The following is a 22,514-nucleotide window of genomic DNA, read 5'->3' as shown; positions in this document are numbered from 1 at the left end:
GATTTTATCGGCTTTATCGGTATCGCCCGATAAATAGCATTTTATACTGATCGGCTGATCAGCTTTAATGTATTAATTTGCCGATCCGATCAATGACGTCATTGATCGGCTCCTCAAAAGACATTTACTCCGCGTCGCCATCGTGCACAGTATATTTAAATCCAAAACCTAGTTTACTTTTAGCCTTGTCGCGTGTCTTTTGGCGTAGTCCTGTAAATATCTGATGGCCAATAAAGTTATTTATTATTAAAGTCGGCGGTGTGGAACAGACAACACGTCTGAGACAGACAACACATAATGCAGACTACAAGACACATTTGCTCTTTCAAGATTGCACTATGTCAGACTACTGCAATAAAATCTTGTATTCCGATACCACCGCATCCCATTTTTTACGATCATTGGGCTTTACCTTGTCAACTCAAATGCGACCGGATACACTCGTTACCGTGGCGACGACAACAAGAGTGGATTGCGCCGACTATATTATGGGGACAAAATGGGGAAAAACGTGTGTTCGTGGTCACCGGTGTTCAGGACAGGATAGGGCGTCCGTTTAAGGTTTGCTTGAGGTATGTTCACATACTTTTAATACGATACGGCTCACAAGCCGGCACCAAAAACGTTATGTAGCCGAGCAAGCGAGTGGTACCACGAACGGTTGGACATGCCGCTGTTCTGTCAAATCATGCTCTAACGTTTCGGTGTGCGGGAAGTCATTTAATTAAAAATAATTTAATTACAGTAAGTTAGCACCCATTATTTCTGTCATGTTGTAATGTTGGTTACCAACAAACAAACATTTTACAAAAAGTGAATACATTAATAACTGTATTTACTCCCTGCCATCTAATAGAAGACCACTCATTTGTTCTGTCTGCCACGAATCCTCACTGGCATAAATAGAGGAACAAAGATACATTATTTATTGTAAATATAATTTTGGGAGTAATTAAGTACACAAGTATATACAGTAAATGAACAGGTCATTTAAATAGACACATTCCTCCATCTTGTGATCGGATCGGTGATCGTTTTTTTTAAACTCGCTGATCGGCCCCAAAAATCCTGATTGTGTAAAGCCTAGATATTAAACATTGTTACTCAAGACTAGCTCTATGACCCATGCCAGTGTGACACCATAATGACAACTCACAAAATCATCACAGCTTTTATAATGAAGCTCTTTGTCTTTCTGTCTTTTTGGAGCCAACATAACTTCTTTGTGTTCAGGCATACCAAAGTGAGGCATGGGAAGAAAAAAATTAATAAATCAGTGTGCATGTATTAGTCAGCCAAGTTTTTGTATTTCTTGGGCACATTGCAGATCAATATTTACACATGTGTATAATGCAGACGTCACTGAGAGGAAATAATGGCTGGTTTCAGAAAGTTGAAATTGACTCCAAAATGTGGACTGGGCGCTAAGGATGGCAAGTAATATGTGAGGGGATTTTTAAAGAGGATTTATAAAAATTTCTCTTTTAATGTCTTGTATACAAATAGTTGGACATTTGGGGTGCCTGCCCACCCATCAAACGTGAGATTAAACAACCAAGTAAATCATTTGCTTCTGCCTATTTCTGAAACTACAGTATGTCCCTAAACAAGATATTCAGTAATTTGAAATTTACATGATAATAACTGCCCCCCCACACAGTTTGTCTGCCTATGGCTTGCAGATAAACTGGGAGAAAATCTGCCAATTTCAGAGTCTGACATAGTGTCTCAGACTTTTCAGCCTGGCCAAAGCCAAAACGGTAAGCAAAGCTTCATTGAGTTTTGTTAGACTGTATAGTTTTGCTCAACTTGCTTTCGTGTTGTCCGACTGCAACGGACAGTTAGGACTGTGGAGAGGATTATCGGTGCCCCCTTACCCACTCTTGATTACCAAGACAAGCAAAATTCTCTTGGACTCACCGCTCTCTGGACACCACCTTTTCCAGCTCCTTTCTTCTGGTAGGCGCTAACGAACAATGCACACTAAAAGCAGCAGACATTCCAATAGCTTCTTCCCCAAAGATATGAACAGGTCAATAAGACAATGCCCCTTTTGAGCTGCATGCCTACGGCTAGGCTAAGCTAGAGAGGTTATAGTCGTCAGTGCATTCCATGTGTGTGGACGGCAAGAAAACCAAAAGACAAAGGATGCCATTACATTGTGCTACATAAGGTTGTGTACAAGTTGTACAACACCGTACAATAACAACAAGGGAACGGGGAGTAACCTTTCACAGGTTAAAAAATAAAATAAAAAATAAAAATATATAAAGCCTTTTTTCAAATGTTATCTATTGATAGTGCATGCTTTGGCATTTACAAAAAAGTAAATCTCATGAAAATCAGTTGAGAAATTTGCAATTTAGAACTTAATTTCAACGTTCATGCTTTGCCTTTGATGGGATCGTCGACCTCCCCAACATGGATGCCATGTATTCAGATCGGTTAGCCAGGTTGCTATAGTGCACTGGCGAAACTAGTCTTCATATCTATGTTCTTTCCCCATGGCTTCTTAAACAGTTGACTTAGAATTTAATAGTGACATTTTGCCAATTTTGCACATCTATGTAGTGACATTATAACCGTATTCAATCAATCAATTAAATTGTATTTATGATGCACTTTTCATACAGTGAAATGCAAGCATTTTACATATTTAAAAACAATCCCCTCCTGCCACTTATCCACACAGACACACAGACACACGCGCACACATGCACACACGCCCAGGTTAAAAATAATAATTCATCCATCCATCCATCCATTTTCTGAGCCGCTTCTCCTCTCTAGGGTCAAGGGCGTGCTGGAGCCTATCCCAGCTATCATCGGGCAGGAGGTGGGGTACTACACCCTGAACTGGTTGCCAGCCAATCGCAGGGCAGATAGAAACAAACAACCATCCGCACTCACATTCACACCTACGGGCAATTCAGAGTTGTCAATTAACCTACCATGCATGTTTTTGGGATGTGGGAGGAAACCGGAGTGCCCGGAGAAAACCCACGCAGGCACGGGGAGAACATGCAAACTCGCCACAGGCGGGGGCGTGGATTGAACCCCGGTCCCCAGAACTGTGAGGCAGACGCTCTAACCAGTCGTCCACCGTGCCGCTAAAAATAATAATGCTATGTGTAAAATAATGTAAAGACCTATGGCTGGTCACAACGAATCCAAGTGAGGAAACACCGTCTCAGGGAGCCGTCTGCACCAAGAACAGACGACAGACCGCGGGCTGCGGGCACAGGACACCGGCACAGAGCACCATAGCAGGGGAGTAAGAGGAGCCAGATTATAGTGGAATACATCACTGTAGTTATGTCACTCTGGGTTCTTTGAAATCTTTTGTTCATCAGTATTACCACATTATTGGATACTTTAAATTGCTTGATGGCTCTCTTTATCAGTTACACATTTGTCATTGTATCACTATTACTTACTGCACTATTGGTCACCTTACTCTCTTAGACTCTTTGTACCTATGTCTTTATGTCCTAAATGTATATTTTGTTAAAAGTGGCTTGTTTGCTGTGGTACTAGAGTGGTTCCAACTACCAGAGACAAATTCATTTTATGCTTAACATACCGGTACTTGGCCAATAACGATTATTCTGCTTTTGATGCAGAGATGATTGTTAGCTAACAAGTGTTTGTTTCTGATAAGTGGGACATGCTTGATTGCTCGGTCAAGTTGTCGATGTGGTGGATGTGGGGGAGTATAATTGACAACTGTAATTTGGCAGCTTGGTGAGAAGACAAACAATTATGGTGGATAAAGTATATTATCATTCTTGATTCTTGGGGTATTTTGACTTAGGGAAGTTTTCAATTTAAAATGCATATTTTTTTGTAATATTGTGACAATTACAATTTCTTCTACTACAACAAATTTTTCATCCTTTTGAAATCTCACTCCTCACAATATTTTGCACCCGGGGCATACTCCCTTGCTACGACACTGTCCAAATGTGCCGAGTTGGGGTAAAAAAAAAAAAAAAAAAATCCTACCTTTCCCATCCTTATGGGCGTAGGCGGTAAGCATCTCACGGCCTCCATCTTTTTCTCTCTACTTTCAAAGCACTTGTACTTCCTCCTCCTCGTCTCAGATGTACAACTTTAAAGTATGACTCTCTTTCTAAGCGTCACGTTCAAGCGTTCATCCTCGGCCTGTTCCGCACATTCGTTTATTCGCTCGTTTTCCTGCTGCAATCAAAAGTGACTGAGACACACTGTGAGATACCACTCCCCCTTGTTGCATAGACATGCCTTCATGCCCTCCGATTACCAAAACTGTCCACTATTGCGATAACTACAGCTGCTCGTCAAGATATTCTGAACCAGGTCAGCGGGCCGTATCCAGCAGTGACAGAACCATGGATGTACACTCAAATAAGAATTACAGCTCAACAGGTTAGTCAGGAAGCAAAACTCTAAACAAATTGTAACACTTGACTCTTCAGCTATCAAAAAAATGGCTAAGCCTTCAAATCCAATATTGGCATCATGAGTCATTTTATGCCAATACACAAACATTGCGGACGGTGCAATAAAAGACTTCAAACATTGAAACAGATGTCTCGCTTCCTCTAAAAAGCCCAACACGGTCGACAGAAACCAAATGACATTAACTTGTCTTATTTTTTACACCAAAGCTTTATCATGTGCTTGATGTCGGGAGGGAGATGACTAAATTGAAATATGCTATACACGCTATAGCATATATATTATAGAGGTTATAGGCCAAAATAAGTGGTGAAAGGTTTAAGGTTAGGTTGCTTGTTTGGGAGGAGCAAAACCAATTGTGAGAAATTGTAGGCTAACAAAAGATTCAGAAAAAATGTAAATGTGACTTTCAGAGCTACATCATCTCACTTGCTGGATGTTTCCATCTGTTTGTTCCTATAGTTAATACAATTGAACAGAACCGCTGTTTAAACTAAAATTACCTCTTTATAGTTAATTATGCTCAGTTTTAATTGACAGAGAAAAACAGGGATTTATTTGTTTTGTTTTCCAATAAAAAGTGTTTTAAAAAAAAACAACCTTGGCGATAAATGCTTTTCATTGGATAGTGACAAATGTTATATTAACACCTCCCTCAAAAATACCTGAGCTTTGTTATCTGTGTAAAGGCAGAATTTTTGCTGGTCTTGAGAAAGTGGCTGTTTATGAAATAAAATAATAACAGAATGAATACTAATACCAAAGTACAATTGTGAAGTAATGAACCAATAAAATACTGTAGACTGCATGTGTTAGTACATTGCCTTTTAAACACTAGCTACTACTCACTGCTGAGTTTATTTGTTTTGAGGACACAGTCATGACTGAGTCTTTTTTACTTTATTTTGACAAACCAACTGGTAAAATCTTTGGACAATGATCTACATGGTTTGAGTTCATCATTTCGTCATAACTGAATCTGACTGATTTTGTCAAATGGGAGGGGTAAATTCACCATTAAAATGAATTATACCATATTCAATGTCAAATATCAAGGTACTGCTTTAATAGCTTTAAGAGCTACAAAATGTGTAAAATAAACGTCTACTATGAATCCTGATAATCCTGTTACAATAAATCTGAAAAAAAAAAAATACAGTAGCTGTAACATAGTAGTTATTACTCAGACATTACCACACCCCTAATAAAAATTGTGCGTGCATATATTGTTCAAATGACTCCAGAGGATGTAACTAGACTCAAAAAGATGACATTTACACTCGGTAATCGAGCAAATAATTAATTATTTTTTATTTTTGTTTTTTGTTTTCAAACACACGTCAATGGAAGGATTGAAATTTCAGGTATAAATTTAAGTCAGGCACACTAAGGGGGTTTTCGAAGGAGCCCGCATGACATTTCCTGTCCCAGGCGAGCTGTATCAAGAAGCATCACACCTAATTTGCTTTTACGTTCTGCACTCGGAAAAATAAGACGTTGCAAGTTGTTTTTTAAAAGACATAATACTGAAGACGCAACAGGGACTATTTTGTCTTTGTAAACACGTATGCATCAGAATCTTGACACCGTAAGGAGATTTTAAAAAATTAATATACAGTACACACATAGCGATTTAATATCACTATACCCCCTTAAGTATGCATTATAATCCTAACCGGTTTATTGATGTTAATTGGGCTTCGGTATTTGCAGACAAATTATGATTGGTTTTAGGTGTGTCATCTGTCTCCTTGTTGTCCAAATGTAGAGCACATATAAAAAATGTTAACCCTAAAGCTGCCACCAACTGCTTGTGTTGGTTTTAAATACTACACGTTATTCCATCAGTTCATTATCTGGGTGAGTTGAGCTCCTGGGCAAGTCTTCCTCGTTGCCCGCTTTCATTATGCAAACTCGCTTCCTCTTGCTAAGAGGATTTAAGGCCTCTCTTAGCATGTGGACCATTTCATAATTGTTGTTTTTAGCCGTCGGGCCTGCACACTGCGCAAATGAAGACGGAAACTAAACAGAAGAAGTATTTTTCTATGAAAACTTGATGACTGTCCATTAGCACGACAACTGCCAGGAAAGTGAGCAAATGTGCAGGACTTCTGCATTTGAAAAAAATAAAAAATCATTCAGTGTCTGTTTATACATCGCAAAATCCCACTGCGCGTATAAGGTGAATGCGTGTGGAACTACAAGTGTTATTCTAATGGTTCTTGTTTTCCATTAAAGTTAAGTAAGTTTTCCCAGTCCACCTCAATTATATCAGGCTCCAGCGCGAGCAGGGAAAAAGTGACTTTATGCTATTCAGAGAAAAGTGCGGCCGAGAGGGAGAAATGCTGTTATGAAGTCTGATGTCACATGTTTTCCTATGTGCTAGTGCATGAGTGTGTGTGTGTGTGTGTGTGTGTGTGTGTGTGTGTGTGTGTGTGTAGGTGTGTATGTGTGTCTGTGTGTGTGATGACAATACCACGATATCGATTATTAGTACTTCTATATCCATTACTTGCATCAAAGGTGTTAGTTGTTTGTTCAGCAATGTTACGGCAAAACAACAGATTTCCTAGAAACAGTGTGGTGTGGGTGGCACATGTTCCGAGGAAGAAACCATTAAGTGGCTTCGTCAAGATAGAAATACAGATGGAAGAATTTATTTGGGATACTTGCGTCACGATGGAACCTTTCCTCTGTGCCCCATAATGAAAGTGATACAGTCCTGTCTATTGCTAACATCTTATATCATTCTATATTACCTACAAAGTACAGTTGTCTGATAACTAACAACAAACACAAGTAAAAAATAAATAAAAAATGGTAAAGTCCTTGTCCATCTATTACTAACTTACGTCACGCTAAAACAAATACAGCGCCACAATTTTTGCACTTTAGCTTGATTTTCTGGAATGTATCTTCTTTTATTGACCCTTAACTCACAAAGGAGTTAATGGTTCCCCTTTCCCAGAATCATAAATGGTCCGGTCTGGTCAGGTTACGCTGTCTTTCATAAATAGTCTGCTAATAGGCATGCTGCTCCACAATTTTTCCCAATTATACTCTTCCCCTTGAACTAGATTTTTTTTAAAAATTTATTTAAATTGTACAGTCCAGAAGTCTTCCTGTTGTGAACATTCATGAATCAATAATAATTATAATCATTTTTTTTAAGAAAGTCACTTTGTATCAGTTCTTCAAATCAAAATTGGTACAGTATCAGTCTTACCCTGTCATCATCCTAAATCGTTCATGAATAGTCTGCCAACTAATAAACAGTTGGACGAATAAACATGTTGTTCAACATTTTGATTTTTCTCTTTTGCTGTTTGAGTCACGTTTATCTATTGCCCGCGCACCACTTTTAAAAAGTGGTATGGTCTTAAAGTGTGATGACACATCATCAACCAGAAAGTAACCTGCTAAATGACTTTTTTTATGATAAAATGAATGTTTCCTATTTTCCTAATTGGTTGGATAATAATAATACAAAAAAAAAATGGTACAGTCTTCCATGGACCAGGAAGTGGCCTGCTAACATACCAATGAACAAACTAAAGCGACTATGATGTTTTTCCTTTTGTCCTGTAGTCTTACATCATCACAAACAATTATTCAACAACTTAAATGATATTTTCTGTGTCCCATTCCTCACCCCATTCAAATCGTCAATGGACCAGGAAGTGGTGTGCTAATATGCTGACAGACAAACTACGAAACGTATTTTTAAAAAAACATTTTTTTTTTTTTTAAACAAGGTCTGTACTGTATTGAGAGTTATTGTTCACATTCGTGGAAAGTTTAAAACTTCAATGGAAAAAAAAGGTCACAAACAACTCCACAACAATAAAATGCAGCTAAACTAACACAACAAGTATTTCTTGAAATAGAGCAGATTCAGAAACAAGAAATGATTGCTCACACTGTACAGTAAATGAAACCCTCCTCCACAGACAACTGCACACACACATACACACACACACATTGCAACACGTGTACAAATGTTTTCGTTACCTACCACTCAACAACTCAGGCCAAGTGGATGGAACGCGAAAAGAAGAAGCTCATACCGTTTGTCCTACACACACTCGTCCTCCTCTCATGGCTTGTCTCCTGTGTCTAAGATTCACTCATGCGCTTTACACTTGACTTGTTTAGGGGGTAGTGAGAGGAGTGAATTAGTGGGACACCTCGGAGGAAGAGGAGAGGAGGGGGGAGCAAGGGGGGGATGACAGGAGAGGAGAGCTCTAGAATCTTCTTAGGACAATTTGAGCGCAACACATTTAAACTAACGTTCAAGTTCCTCCGGTTCCCTCTACACTGTACTGTATTTGCATCCCACCAGGAGCAAACAAGAAAGACTCTGCCATGGACATTTTAAATCCTCATTTGCCTAAGACAGCCCTGAGCAACATCATTTAAAAAAAAAAAAAAAAAAAAAAACTTTTGTCACTTTTTGGCACTGAATTCACTCAAAACTGTCCTTAATAGAACTTTAGCATTAAACCTGCAGTATCTAGCATTCTTTGCAAAAAAAATACAACTTTTGTCACTTTTTGGCACTGAATTCACTCAAAACTGTCCTTAATAGAACTTTAGCATTAAACCTGCAGTATCTAGCATTCTTTGCAAAAAAAATACAACTTTTGTCACTTTTTGGCACTGAATTCACTCAAAACTGTCCTTAATAGAACTTTAGCATTAAACCTGCAGTATCTAGCATTCTTTGCAAAAAAAATACAACTTTTGTCACTTTTTGGCACTGAATTCACTCAAAACTGTCCTTAATAGAACTTTAGCATTAAACCTGCAGTATCTAGCATTCTTTGCAAAAAAAAAAAAATTAAAATAAAACAAAATAAATAAATGAAATAAAAAAGCCTATCAGCTTCTCGAACATCTTTCTGTGTTTTTCAGTATTTTATGTTTAATATTTAGCAAAGCCTGATTGATTTTCCATGCTGGCTCACTTGGTGGCGTACCGAAAATGACGTAGCGGAAACGGCGGGACGGAAATAACTAATTTTACCTCGTAATGGGTGGAGCGCGGACCCTTGTCTTTTGCCAAAAGCTCACTACAATATAATAATTACTGTGTAAAGGAAAACAACAATAATAATAATAATAATTCCTGCAAACAAACAAACCCTCTTTACGAGGACCCCTTAGCTGTCCAGCAAGGTGCCTGACATAAAATACTCGCACCAAACAATGCATGGACAAACACAGCAATAATAGGGAATAACTCACTCTGCATTGTATTGCCAGGCATATTTTTGTCTGATATCGTCATCCCAAGGCGGCACGGTGATCAACTGCTTAGCCCATCTGTCTCACAGTTCTGAGGACCAGGGTACAAATCCCATCCCCGCCTGTGTGGAGTTTGCATGTTCTCCCCGTGCCTGTGTGGGTTTTCTCTGGGTACTCCGGTTTCCTCCCACATCTCAAAAACATGCGTGGTAGGTTAATTGAAGACTCTAAATTGCCTATAGGTGTGAATGTGAGTGCGAATGGTTGTTTGTTTATATGTGCCCTGCGATTGTCTGGCGACCAGTTCAGGGTGTACCCCCACCTCTCGCCCGAAAATAGCTGGGATAGGCTCCAGCACGCTCGTGACCCTAGTGAGGATAAGCGATACAGAAAATGGATAGATGGATCTTCATTACAAATGCAGACAGATGAAAAAATAAAACTATGACGATGAGTCTGCCGTGACCGAATTCCGCACATCTTCCCGAGGACCCCTTTACACCAATTGCCTCTTCCGACAAGTCATTTTTCCCCCCACATTGGCTGTCCTTCAAAACTCAACTAAAATAAAAATGTAGAATCATCACATACAAAGGGGCCCCCTATGAAGCAACGGTTTCTGTTGTTGTAATATTTCATTTTTTTTTGTAATGGCACTGTTGTTGTAATATTGCATTCCAGCATAGGGGGGCAACAGAAGTTACATCTTATCGCTTTAAGGTCTGCGTTCATGTGTATGTGGGTATGTGTTAGGGACAGAGAGAATGTGAAGCACACTGTAGTCTTAGTTCCAGGAACATGTTAAATTATTTATTTCACTGGCATGGCTCATCCAACAATCCCACCACACACACGCACAGACACAGTCGACCTTGCCTACTTTTGATTGACATCCCTATCTTTTTGTATAACAGTTCTTATGAATGTATCGGCATGGAGAGAAGTTACGCTATTGTATGAGGACATACAGATTTACATCATACATATGTTCCAGTCTCTAGTTTTTGTGGGTGTGAACACCACATGTACAAGTACGTTAGATTCTGATGTAACTTTTTAACATGAACCGAGCAGACGTCCATGACAAATATCCCCACCACTGGTGTGCAGGGGGCACTTTTTGGAAAGTCGTGTAAAGAAACACCAAATAATTTGAATATTTCTGTAAAAAAAAATTTTAAAGGATGAAAAAGCTACGATCAGACAGAATTAACATTTTTAAAATGTCAGGGTTTTTTTTCATTTAGGCTTTATACGCCACCGCAAAGGATCTAAAATAGAAATTAATATGCTGTAGACATTAACTGTAGACATTCAGCTTTAATTCAAATTGACCTTTTCTGACTGCTGAGTTACTGCAAGAAAGTAATTGAAGACTTAAAAGCAAAGACATTGAATTTTCTTCAATAGTTAAGTCTGTGACCTGATCTCAACCAAATAGAGCATGTTTTTTCACTTACAAAGACAAACGTGAAGAGCCAGAACAAGCACTAAGTGAATTGCATTGCATGATCACATTGCTATAGCAACATACTGTATCTAATGGCAGGCTCAGACTTTTGCACAGTACTGTAACATTATTAAGTGCAATTCCCCTTCCCCTAATGTTATGATTGACTGGATTCATATCTGTGACTGTCAGAGAAACACAATGCCATTGGCAGAGTGGCTTTATAAGGACATATAACAAATATAACTTTTATTGTACTGTACAACCAAAATGAACGCAATGTATGTAAAATGGCACATTAGGAAAAAGGGGGAGCAGCGACTACACATCTTAAAATTGTGAGTACACTATCCAGTATGTATCGTTGTTGCATTATTGGAGGATCAAAATAGAAACGGCTGTCAGTGTGGTGTAATATATAGTTTTACTACACATACATGCACATACACGTATGTTAAATAAATACCTCTCAGACAGCATCAATCAAAAGTGAGTATTATAATATTTGTTAAGGCACAATGTAGCTTTTGTATAAGATATCATTTGAGTCTAGGATTTCGTGTGTAAGTGTAAGATTTCTGCCACACTTGCCACAATAAAAGGAGAGGGGGAGCACAGGAAGAGAGGTCGGAAAAAGGAAGCGTCTGTGATTTAGAATGAAATGAAGGAGGGAATGCATGAACATGTTCTTAGAAATCACACATGAAAAGTATGGTATGTTTATGGGGGAGGAGAAGGGAGAAGTGGGTGTTGAGATGCTCGGGGAGATAATGAGGAGAAGAGAGGGGAGGCAAGGTTAAGACAGGAAAATCTAGTCAGTGAGGCCTTCGACAATCTGAGTTAGGGAGGAGACGTGAAACGAGCGCTTAGCAAAGAGTTGAGTTACAAGGCCAAACCAGAGGAAGAGAGAAAGAGAAGAGGGGCGACAGAAAAAGAGAAGGGAGCGCAACCGCCACGAACACATTGACACGTCGCCGCATGGCAAACGTTCTTGCAGGTGTCTGTGTGAATATGTGTGTGTCTGTGTGCATGCAGATATCAGGGGTAAGAGACATCTCAATCATTAGCATCACCAAAGATATGTTTCACAATCTCTTTCAACATCTAATCAGCACATTCTGGCCCCACTGACTGTGTGTGTGTGTGTGTATCTGTGTGTGTGTGTGTGTGTGTGTGCGTGTTCTTTGAGGACATGTGGGAAATTCATATTCGACAAGACAAAAACTTAATTGTTGTTTAGTTTTTATTTGATCAGTTCATAGACAAACTACATCCTGTTTCGAGTGGATGACTGTATAGGCAGGCATAGAAACAGTTATATTCATTATTTGTACCAATTTACAATACCTCACAATGTTAAATAGCCTTGGCCTGTATCTAAGATTTATTTAATACAGTTGTCCAACGCCCCAAAAGAGTTTTCTGTGGAAAATATACCTCTCAGGAATTTAAACCATCATCATGCATGACATCAAAAAGAATTTACTGCATTTTGCTTTTTGTGTGTTTTGTTTTTTTTGTAATGGCACGACAAAAGGGTACCAGTGATTGGAGAGAAAAAGTGTATGATAACCATGGAACTATAAATGGAAGTTACAGTGATATAGAAAAGGGTATGGTGGCTCATTACACTATTTTGCAATGTGGGTATTATTATTTATTTATTTTTGCAACAAACATTAAGTCAATGCACATGATTTGCTTTCGCCAGTCACAGCAAATGTTGTGGCGTGCTGCAGCTGGCCTCCGGGACCGGACCTAAACAGCACCCGACTGAGCAAAAAAAGTGGCTTAGGTACAGTATGTCAAAATTAGGACCCATTTTTGATAATACTATATATTTACATAATTTACTGATCACGTAGTGGTGATAGTACAACCCCAATTCCAATGAAGTTGAGACATTGTGTTAAACATAAATAAAAACAGAATACAATGATTTGCAAATCATGTTCAACCTATATTTAATTGAATACACTACAAAGATATTTACTGTTCAAACTGATAAACCTTATTGTTTTTGGCAAATAATCATTAACCTAGAATTTTATGACTGCAACACGTTCCAAAAAAGCTGGGACAGGCTCATGTTTACCACTGTGTTACATCACCTTTTCTTTTAACAACATTCAATAAATGTTTGGGAACTGAGGACACTAATCGTTGAAGCTTTGTAGGTGGAATTCTTTCCCATTCTTGCTTGATGTACAGCTTCAGCTGTTCAACAGTCCGGGGTCTCCCTTGTCGTATTTTACGCTTATATATGCGCCACACATCTTCAATGGGAGACAGGTCTGGACTGCAGGCAGGCCAGTCTAGTACCCGCACTCTTTTACTACGAAACCACGCTGTTGTAACATGTGTAGAATGTGGTTTGGCATTGTCTTGCTGAAATAAGCAGGGGTGTCCATGAAAAAGACGTTGCTTGGATGGCAGCATATGTTTCTCCAAAACCTGATGAATATTTGAAAAATGGTTCAAAAACCTTTCACCTCCTTTCAATTTTGTGTGCAATAAGCTTGCTGCCAAGAATGACATTGTACTAAAAATGTTTTGTTCAGTGTTGACATTGGACATTTAATTATCAGGTAACTTATGCTTTACAGTAACCAGAATGGCACTTATCATTTAACTCTTTGGCAACTGAGGAGCCGTTAAATGCAAGAGGATGATCATATGCTCATAAAAGTTGGCTTACTCCTGAACAATTTGCCCCAACACACACGCACACGCACACACACACACACACACACACACACCTGATATGATGGCTACACCCCTGCCACACACCCAACCGTGCAGCTCCACCAAAACCTCGGAATCTGAAACACCAAGTGTGCTGTTTGAAATGCAGCAGCAACATATTGTTATTTTTACCAACATTATACTCTCTTTTTTAAAGACCGAGCCATCACACAGAGATATTGAATGCGTGACAGCTACACTTATGTTTTTAGTTCAGTTTCTTTACTGACTTGGTGTCATGCACCATTACAGGTGCTCGGTCCACATGGACTTATAAGACACAAAAATGAACACTAGGGACATCCGCAAATATATCAACTAAAAAGTATCCTCTTGCGTTGCAGCCAAGCACTTAACAAAAACTGAGTCAAATAAAATGGCTTGTACTTGAACAAATACTTGGGGTCTTTCTTCATCTGACACTGCAAACAAAAATACAGCTACATCAGACAATTTAGAAAATAATTGTACCCTCAAATCCATACAAAGGACAATAAAACAAAAACTACAGTTTATTTTCAATATCGTTTAGCTGACACAAACAACATGTCGTCTCCTCCTCTGGGACGGAGTGGAAGCGTCCTATCTCCAGAGCCAGAGGCAGAGTACCAGACCTCAACTGAGCACACATTGCTCTCAGAGTTCTGGTCAGGTTCAGTGTGACAAACAGCTTAGGACCAAAATGATCTTTTAACAAAATATAGGTCCTCGGCTTCGGTTTAACTGTAGATCAGCATCAACAAAAAACAAAAATAATCAATCTGCATGCTCCAAGTGTATTCATTAGATAGGTCCCAATTAAATATGCATTTAGTTAATTTCATGTCTGACATATTAATTAATCTATTCCATAAATGTACCATACCACAAACATGTCTCACTTCATATGGTTCCCAGCCCATGTCTCCAGAGCTAATTTAGGAGCATTTTTAAGTACACCTCAGAAATATCTTCATGCTCTATATTGAACTTTTTTATGGTGAGTTTGTTTACAGTAATCCCAGACCCCGGCACCGGAATCCAATACTGGATGGACAAACACAAGATTTTAACAGTTCAGTGTTGGTATTGCACCCCAGCTCACGACTTGCCTTAACTTTTTTTTATAACAGTACACATGTGTTAACTTTATTTATAACATTACCTGTTAGAGTAAGTGCAATAAACCCTACCAGCGTAAAAAAAATAAATAATAATAATTAACTTTATTCCGCAAATAAATAAGGTGGGTATTTAAATTGAAATAGAGAGAGATTGGAGTGAGATTAATTTAATTACAAAATTGTTTCTTTTATCTGGTCAAAAAGAAAAATGAATGAGCAGAAATTAAACAAGTAAAAACCAATAATATAAGATAAAATCACTGGAAACAAGATGTAGAATATAACAGAAACAATAAATAGAAATAATATATGTACTTTTGTCATATTCTGACAAAATGAGATGGTTTAAGGTGAGGTGGGGGCCCTTAGAAGGCGTATCTATAAGGGCCCAGAATATGGTGCTACGCCCCTAGCTACTGCCGCCCCAATTTATCGCATATTTTTCAATCTCGACAACAAAAGAGCGTAACAGAACGTATCACAAATATATTAAAAAGCCACCATGGCTGTTAGATGTCACAATAAGTTGCCTCATCACTGGGAGGGTCTCAGCAACTGCTGCTGTCATCCTCACAAGTCAGCTGACTAATTTTAGAAGAACATGTTGCAAATGCGCGCGGCCACGCACACACACACACAAAACAAATACTGCAAAGTTAACTGATCCCGATCAGTTTCCTTTTCCTGCATTTGGTAAAGGTGGTCGAGCACTTGCAGTGATGGAACGATACATGAAGACACACACTACACAAGTTAGAAAAGAAGATGATCATACAACATGTGCGACACACCTTCCTCAGGATTTATCACACGGTGGCACTGACGGCAGGGTCGGGAAAGAGATTGCTCTTCCTGTAAATCTGTATATTGTGTCCCTAAGAAGGAACTTACTGTCTTGACTGACTAATGTGGGGAGGAAAATTATAGCGACCAGTTAGAATTAACTAATGGTGTGAATCGCAGAGTCACTCACAATGTGCTATTATTGCAATATTTCACAAACGATAACGTTAATATTATGAAACAGTGATTGTGCGATAACAAATATATTGAAGAAAAAAAACATCTACGCTACATCAAATAAGCGAAATAATGTAAACACGGAGTTTTTGATGTCAACTGGTGCCTATTTTTGTTTCGCTAACACAATAAAACTGCATTCAATTGGTTCACATACAAAATGTATAGAAGATGCACATTATACACAGAGTATACAAAAATAAATTAAGAAACAATTATACAATAGGCGGCACGGTGGCCGACTGATTAGCACGTCTGCCTCACAGTTCTAAGGACCCAGGTTCAAATCCAGCCTCGCCTGTGTAGAGTTCTCCCCGTGCCTGCGTGGGTTTTCTCCGGGTACTCCGGTTTCCACCCACATCCCAAAAACATGCGTGGTAGGTTAGTTGAAGACTCCAAATTGCCCGTAGGTTTGAATGTGAGTATGAATGGTTGTTTGTATATATGTGCCTTACAATTGGCTGGCGACCAGTTCAGGGTGTACACCGCCTCTCGCCTAAAAGATAGCTGGGATAGGATCCAGCACGCCCGCGACCCTAGTGAGGATAAGCGGTACAGAAAATGAATAAAGGAATGAATGAAGAAATTATACAACAATAGCATTATTATTCCCCAATTCATTTATTCATTCATTTCAACTATTCAGGGACAAGAGTTAGCTGCAGCCTATCCCAGCTGACTTTGGGCAAGAGGCAGGGCATACCCTGGACTGGTCTCCAGCCAATCTCAGGGCACATAGAGTATTGACAAAGCACCTGACGCTCAAGGATTACAATGTGTATTGCTGGTTGTCAGTCTTTGATGCTTGTCAAAACAAAACGAAGAGAGTGGCAGGTTAAACCCTAACCTAATAAAACAACTTTTTGCTGGTCAGTTACATGTTGTTGACAGTGCATGGGGGAGAATATGGAGCTTCACATCACATTGAAATTTCAAAATCCCCATAAAATGTAATATTGGAAGATTACAATATGTACACGTATTTTGGAAGCTAATGTACAGCAATATTGTACAGGAAGACCAAATTGCAATATTGATATTTCCCACCCCTACAACCACAATGTACAGAAGAAATCAAAGGGGTATTTTTCTTCCTCAGAAAGGGGACAAAGTGCAGCTCTGTGGAGTTCTCCTAAGACTTGTGACAAAGTGTGGGTCACTTTCAACTGTGGGGGTGTCTTGCTCCTCGTGTTTGGGTGTTTCTATCTTCTCACTTTCCCTGAAGTTCACCTCCTTATGATAAGCGCTGCTCAGAAGCGCTGTCTGTCTTACTAGAAGAGTTGAATCACAGCCTGCGGAGGAGTTACAGGAGTATGGTGGTCGAGAGCGCGGGAGGTACCTCTGAAGCGCCCCGTGACTGAAAATGAGGAAATGGTAGACGCACAACTTCCTCTATTGACACACATTGAGTGGGGGAAAGACTCAACCGTAGCACAGTGGACTGAATCAAACCCCAACCCCCACCCCCTCCACCCCCCCACACACACACACACAAACTCAATCAGCACCTCTTAGAAATGCATTATCCATCACATCGCTTGGCAAGAACAGATGACTTGAAAAGATGAGAATAACTCTTTTTCTTGGAAGAGTGTCCATGCATGTATTAATATAACCCGCATCCCAAATCACCGCTTCAGCACTCCACAGACACATGGTAGTCACCAGTCCAGTCACCAGCAGAATCACAGGATTTGTTACAGCATGCTGCCCAAGCGGAAACACTCAGACACAAACACTCACACATGCACACTGGCTTTTGCTCAGTGTAAATTTAAACATACACACAGTTATGTTAATAGGGTTCTCATTTTTTGGAAGTACAGTATTGTAGAGGTAATGCCTCACTCTGTTTATATGCTATGGGTGGGCATAATTATCAATGAATTGCGGAACTGATTGTCGATCAATCACGTCTTGAAGCAGCTGAGGCAAAATGGAGTTTGTTGTCCAAAGAAGAACAACGTGACATCAGCAATGTGAAGTTGAGCTTCTGCCAACCTATGGCACAACTCCTCCCGGAAGCATTATTTTGCTCAGTACAACATTGGCAGGGAAACAGGAACTCATTCACAGAGAGACTTTCCCATCTCTTTAAAAATAATACTGAAACAATTCATGGATTAAATGATTGTTAGAAATTTCTGCATAGCTGCTCTACCAAAATGTGTCCACCTCCGCTCCCTTAGATGGCACTGATCCCCTTTTAGCCTTTTTAGTTTTGGGATTTTTCACGTTGAACAATTATGTCAAAGAAGCTAAATATATCAACATCATCTGAATGATGATTCAGTGTTGTATACCAGCTGTCCTCGTTGGGGTCTTGCAACAGCTGGATACATCCTGGACTGGTCGCCAGTCAATCACAAAGAACCATTCATAATCACGTTCATACCCTGGGACAGTTTTGAGTCTTCACAAGTCAACAATATTGACCAGCAAAAAAATTCAAACTTTAATAAAATAATAACTGACAACATTAGAGTGAAATAGAGATTACTTTAGAATATTTCAATGTATATTTAATCATTAATATTAATTTAAATGGAATTAGATTTTTAGAATTTCAGCTTTTAGAGTGGATTTATCCTATGTGACAGATGGAGCTTTGGGTGACACACAGAAGCTGTTGTAAAATACAGAAAAATGTATTTTTAATTTTAACACATCATTCATATTTTTTATTTTAATAAAGCACAATTATCTATAATAAACAATTATAATAAATGATGAAGACTCAAAATATACGTATTTGTTCAAATGCACAGCTTTTTATATGGCCACTAAAGCCTTGCGAATCATTAAAGTAAGCATAACAATAAATGTACGAGTGTAGTTTTTGGATCAATTCCTGGATCGTCTTTAAAAGCTGAGAGCGTGGGCTGCCCTCAAACCACACAAGAGTTAACTTCCAGGCTGCCTATGAAATATTCAAGTGCTCCACCACTTTATCCATCTCCACCGGCGGGGTTTTGTTTTTTCAGGCAGCCCTGGCCCTGCAGCAGAAGCCCCGCCTAGTCCACATAGCCATGGCGGTGAAATGAACGCATTTGAGTGTGGCCAGCGTAATGCCCGCACAGAAAGCCACTCTTTTTCACAGCTCATCTTGATCATCAAAGCACAGAAAAACAACAAAAACAAGATGATTGGCAAGGGTTCAATATTAGGAGTGGGAGGGGTCACATGTCTTCAAGGCTAACAAAAGTCTCACCTCTGTCATGAAACTGTAACAAGGGACACAATTATGCCTCTTGTCCCCATTTATACATTTAGTCATGAGCGGTTTCAAGTAAAAACCGGAAGCTTACCAGGCCATAACATTACAGTATATACAGTGCACTCTAATGAGATGCAATACAAGAGCTATATCTACAATTGTTTTAACTGATTTGAGAGTGGTATTTATTCAACAATATGTTTATCACTATAGTTGTGTAGAACAGCAATGACTCACACCAACAGTTGTTTCTAATATTTGTATCACCATATTTAGCTACAGCAAGATTTAAAAAAAAAAACAACAACAACATTAGAACAGCAAAACATTAGAAATAGAGGTGTAACAATTAATCGACTCTCTAATTAATCGACCACAGGGGTGGCTGTGGCTCAGTTGGTAGAGCGGGTCGTCAAGTAACCGAAGACCAGTTTTCGAATGCCGGCTTCGACTATCCACTGTAAAAGTGTCCTAGGGCAAGCCATTGTTCCCTAAAGTGCTTCTAGTGGACCTGGCATGGCAGCAGCCACCCATTAGTGTGTGTGTGGGTGTGTGAATGGGTGAATGTGAGCCTCTGTAAAGTGGTTTAAGCACCATGATGGTGTAGATAAACGCTATTAGGGCTGTAACTAATATTATTCTAATAGTTGATTAATTGGTTGATTACTTTTCAATTAAACAATAAATGAGATTTTAAAAAACTTTAACTTCCATGCCTTTATTCAAAAACAGGAGACTATTTTAAATTGGCAGCACAGAAAAGAGCACGTTGCATGCTCTAAAGTCGAGCCAATATACCACTACACCATCAGTGACACACTAAAAGGCCATTCATCTAAAAGAGAGTCTAATTTTTGTGGACTGATTTTGCAAACCAGCCTTCGATAATTTGTGAAGCTGTGAGCCAGCATGAATATTACATTATTAAAAATCATGAGCGGTCTGTGTTCATGACTCCTACCTGCTGTCCATAAACAGCGGAGAGATTGGCTTGTTTTCCGTCTCACTCCCTTTTGTTGTCGTCTCAGCTGAGTTCATACAACCTGAATAAATAAATAAAACTTAGTTTGAGAATTTTATTTATTAATTTCAGCTCTTTTAAATAACATAAAATGAAAATAAGGTGGCTATGATGGCTGTGAATACCAACAACTGGTGTATACGATAGTACACTCACTCTCACATGATACATTTGTAACTTGGGGATTGGAGAAGTGGGGTGATTCTACTAAAGTAAGCCAACCACATCCTGTATCATCTTAACAGATAACGTCAGTAGGGTCAACACAAGCCTTTCTAAGCTGTATTTATATATTCAGTTTATTTTTAATTGCGTTCCGCTTCAGTAGACAGTGTAGGCCATGCTATAGAAAGCACAGTCTGCTTCAGACTCCACATACTGTATGATGGTGATGAAGTGATGAAAAAATTGCTTACCAGTGATGGGATATTGTGATTTCCTAGGAATGTTGTGTCATTGAAAAATTTAAACATTTTCTGAGATTTATAGTGTTGCGTCCTGATATTTTGCTACCTGGTTAAATCATTGTTTAGCATTACATACAATTTACAATTTGCCACTGAGTAACCTCCGATTTTTGTGATACATTTTTTGTGATACATCAAGGTTTACTCATGTGGTTCTTGGGGGCTACTTATTGGGCAGCTTATTGGTGAACCGTGCCTTACGTGTTTTCAGTTTGTTGGGATTTGTAGTTTACAGATATTGCAAACCTGCACTGCATCGCATTTCAGATATTTTGACCTGAGCTGACACAAGGAAGTCAAGTGAGGTGGTACTGTACTTGCATGGGCGTCTCTAGACTGAACCAAACAAGCAGTGTGTGTGCCCAAAGCAGGGGAAACCAAGCCAGTCGAGCTTGTTGGGCCGGTCTGTCAGAGGGGCGAGCCAGCCTCATCTACCTCTGTAATCACGCACGCACGCACACACACACACACACACACACACACAAGCCCACTTGCCTCCCCACCCCGTCAAGCATGCGCCAGTGCACAAAACACAGGGTGTGCCCCAGTTATGAAGAGGATAGTGATGAGGATGATGGGGAAGAGACCACCCACTGACATATGGCTAAATCCCCCTGCGTGCACGGCAGGCAGGTGAAGTGCGTGGGAGCAGGTTAGGTTTTGGATATCAGCCCACGTGTTCTATAATTAGTAAGCACACAAATGGACTCCGTGACCCCTCTTTCTCTCCCCACCTCTCACCTGGCCAACACACGTATGCTTCAAACTCACGCTCACACCACGCAACGGAGTACACGGCCTCTACGTGGGGAATAGTAAATGGAGTAAATGGAGCCGTGACGTGGTTTGCGAGTCCTCCCGTGACCCCGTTCAGAGGCTGAGGAGGAGGAGGAACGGGAGGGAAGTTACGGCGCGGACACATACATACATACATACATACGTACGTACAGGACATAAACATATATCCACGCGAATGTATATAACCACAAGCAAGGTGTTCGTGTTTTATGTTAGGGCTCACCTGTGTCACCTGTCCTGTGACTCGTCGCCTCCCACCGCTCACTTCCTGGTTCCTGTGGACCCACACTGCCTGCTTTTTCTTGTTCGTCAGTTATTTGTTATTATTATTATTATTATTATTTGAAGATTTCCTCCCACTCTTTCACTTCGTGTCTCAAGTTGGTCCGACGGTGTCGTCTCCGCACCGCCGGTCAAAGACTCCACCCCCTCGCCGGTGACTGCCTCCTCTGGCCCACTCCAGCTCCTCCAGCTCCGCCTTCCGAGAACCAGGAAGCGGCTTGGCCTACTTTAAACCCAGCTCGGCGCCGATTGGCTTCGGCGGCGTCGGAGAGGAGCGAGCCGGCAGCGGTGCTGGGCAGGACCCCGGGACAAGGGGAGGGGAGAGGGTGTCCGATTGACAGGTGGGCGGGATAGAAGCCACGAAAACGACTTTTCAACGCTATCAATTGTATCGCAAATGACAACATTATTTTGTAAAATTGACTTAAAGTTTAAAAGACCAAGTGGCTGTCATATCAAATGGGAAGTGTCAGGAGGTTAAACAACAACAACAACAGGTATGTTGCTATGTGTTACTGGTTAGCTACCATCAAGGTATGAGTGTAAAATGTCAAAGATTAATTGAGACAGATCTTTTGAAGACGATTCCAATGATAGAAGTATCATTTTCCTGCGACAAATATTAGGAAACGTATGACTCTTTAAAACCGGTTACAAGCTTACTATCCTTCTGCCAATTTACATTACAATTGGCAGAAGGATAGTAAAATATATCATACAGATT

General features: G+C 39.8%; 1 protein-coding gene across 5 annotated transcripts in view; it reads right to left on the bottom strand.

Annotated features, from left to right (window-relative positions):
• The window catches only part of LOC133401345 (zinc finger and BTB domain-containing protein 7B-like), a 56,571-nt gene extending 34,628 nt beyond the window's left edge, over positions 1-21,943 (bottom strand). For 3 of the 5 annotated variants that reach the window (XR_009768410.1, XR_009768411.1, XM_061674233.1), the window contains exon 1: positions 4,006-4,031. Coding sequence is in view for 1 of the 5 variants with exons in the window: in XM_061674233.1 (XP_061530217.1) it covers positions 4,006-4,014 (9 nt within the window). In the remaining 4 variants the exon portion in view is untranslated. Of the gene's footprint in view, positions 1-4,005; positions 4,032-20,183; positions 20,269-21,731 lie in introns of those variants that run through there. The other 2 variants (XM_061674234.1, XM_061674235.1) reach the window with 2 other exon arrangements.
• Between the last annotated feature and the right edge of the window lie 571 nt (positions 21,944-22,514).

The sequence above is a fragment of the Phycodurus eques genome, chromosome 4 (genome assembly GCF_024500275.1).
Source record: "Phycodurus eques isolate BA_2022a chromosome 4, UOR_Pequ_1.1, whole genome shotgun sequence".
NCBI lineage: Eukaryota > Metazoa > Chordata > Actinopteri > Syngnathiformes > Syngnathidae > Phycodurus > Phycodurus eques.
Note: the sequence above shows the minus strand (reverse complement) of the source record. Positions and strands in the feature narration are given on the sequence as shown.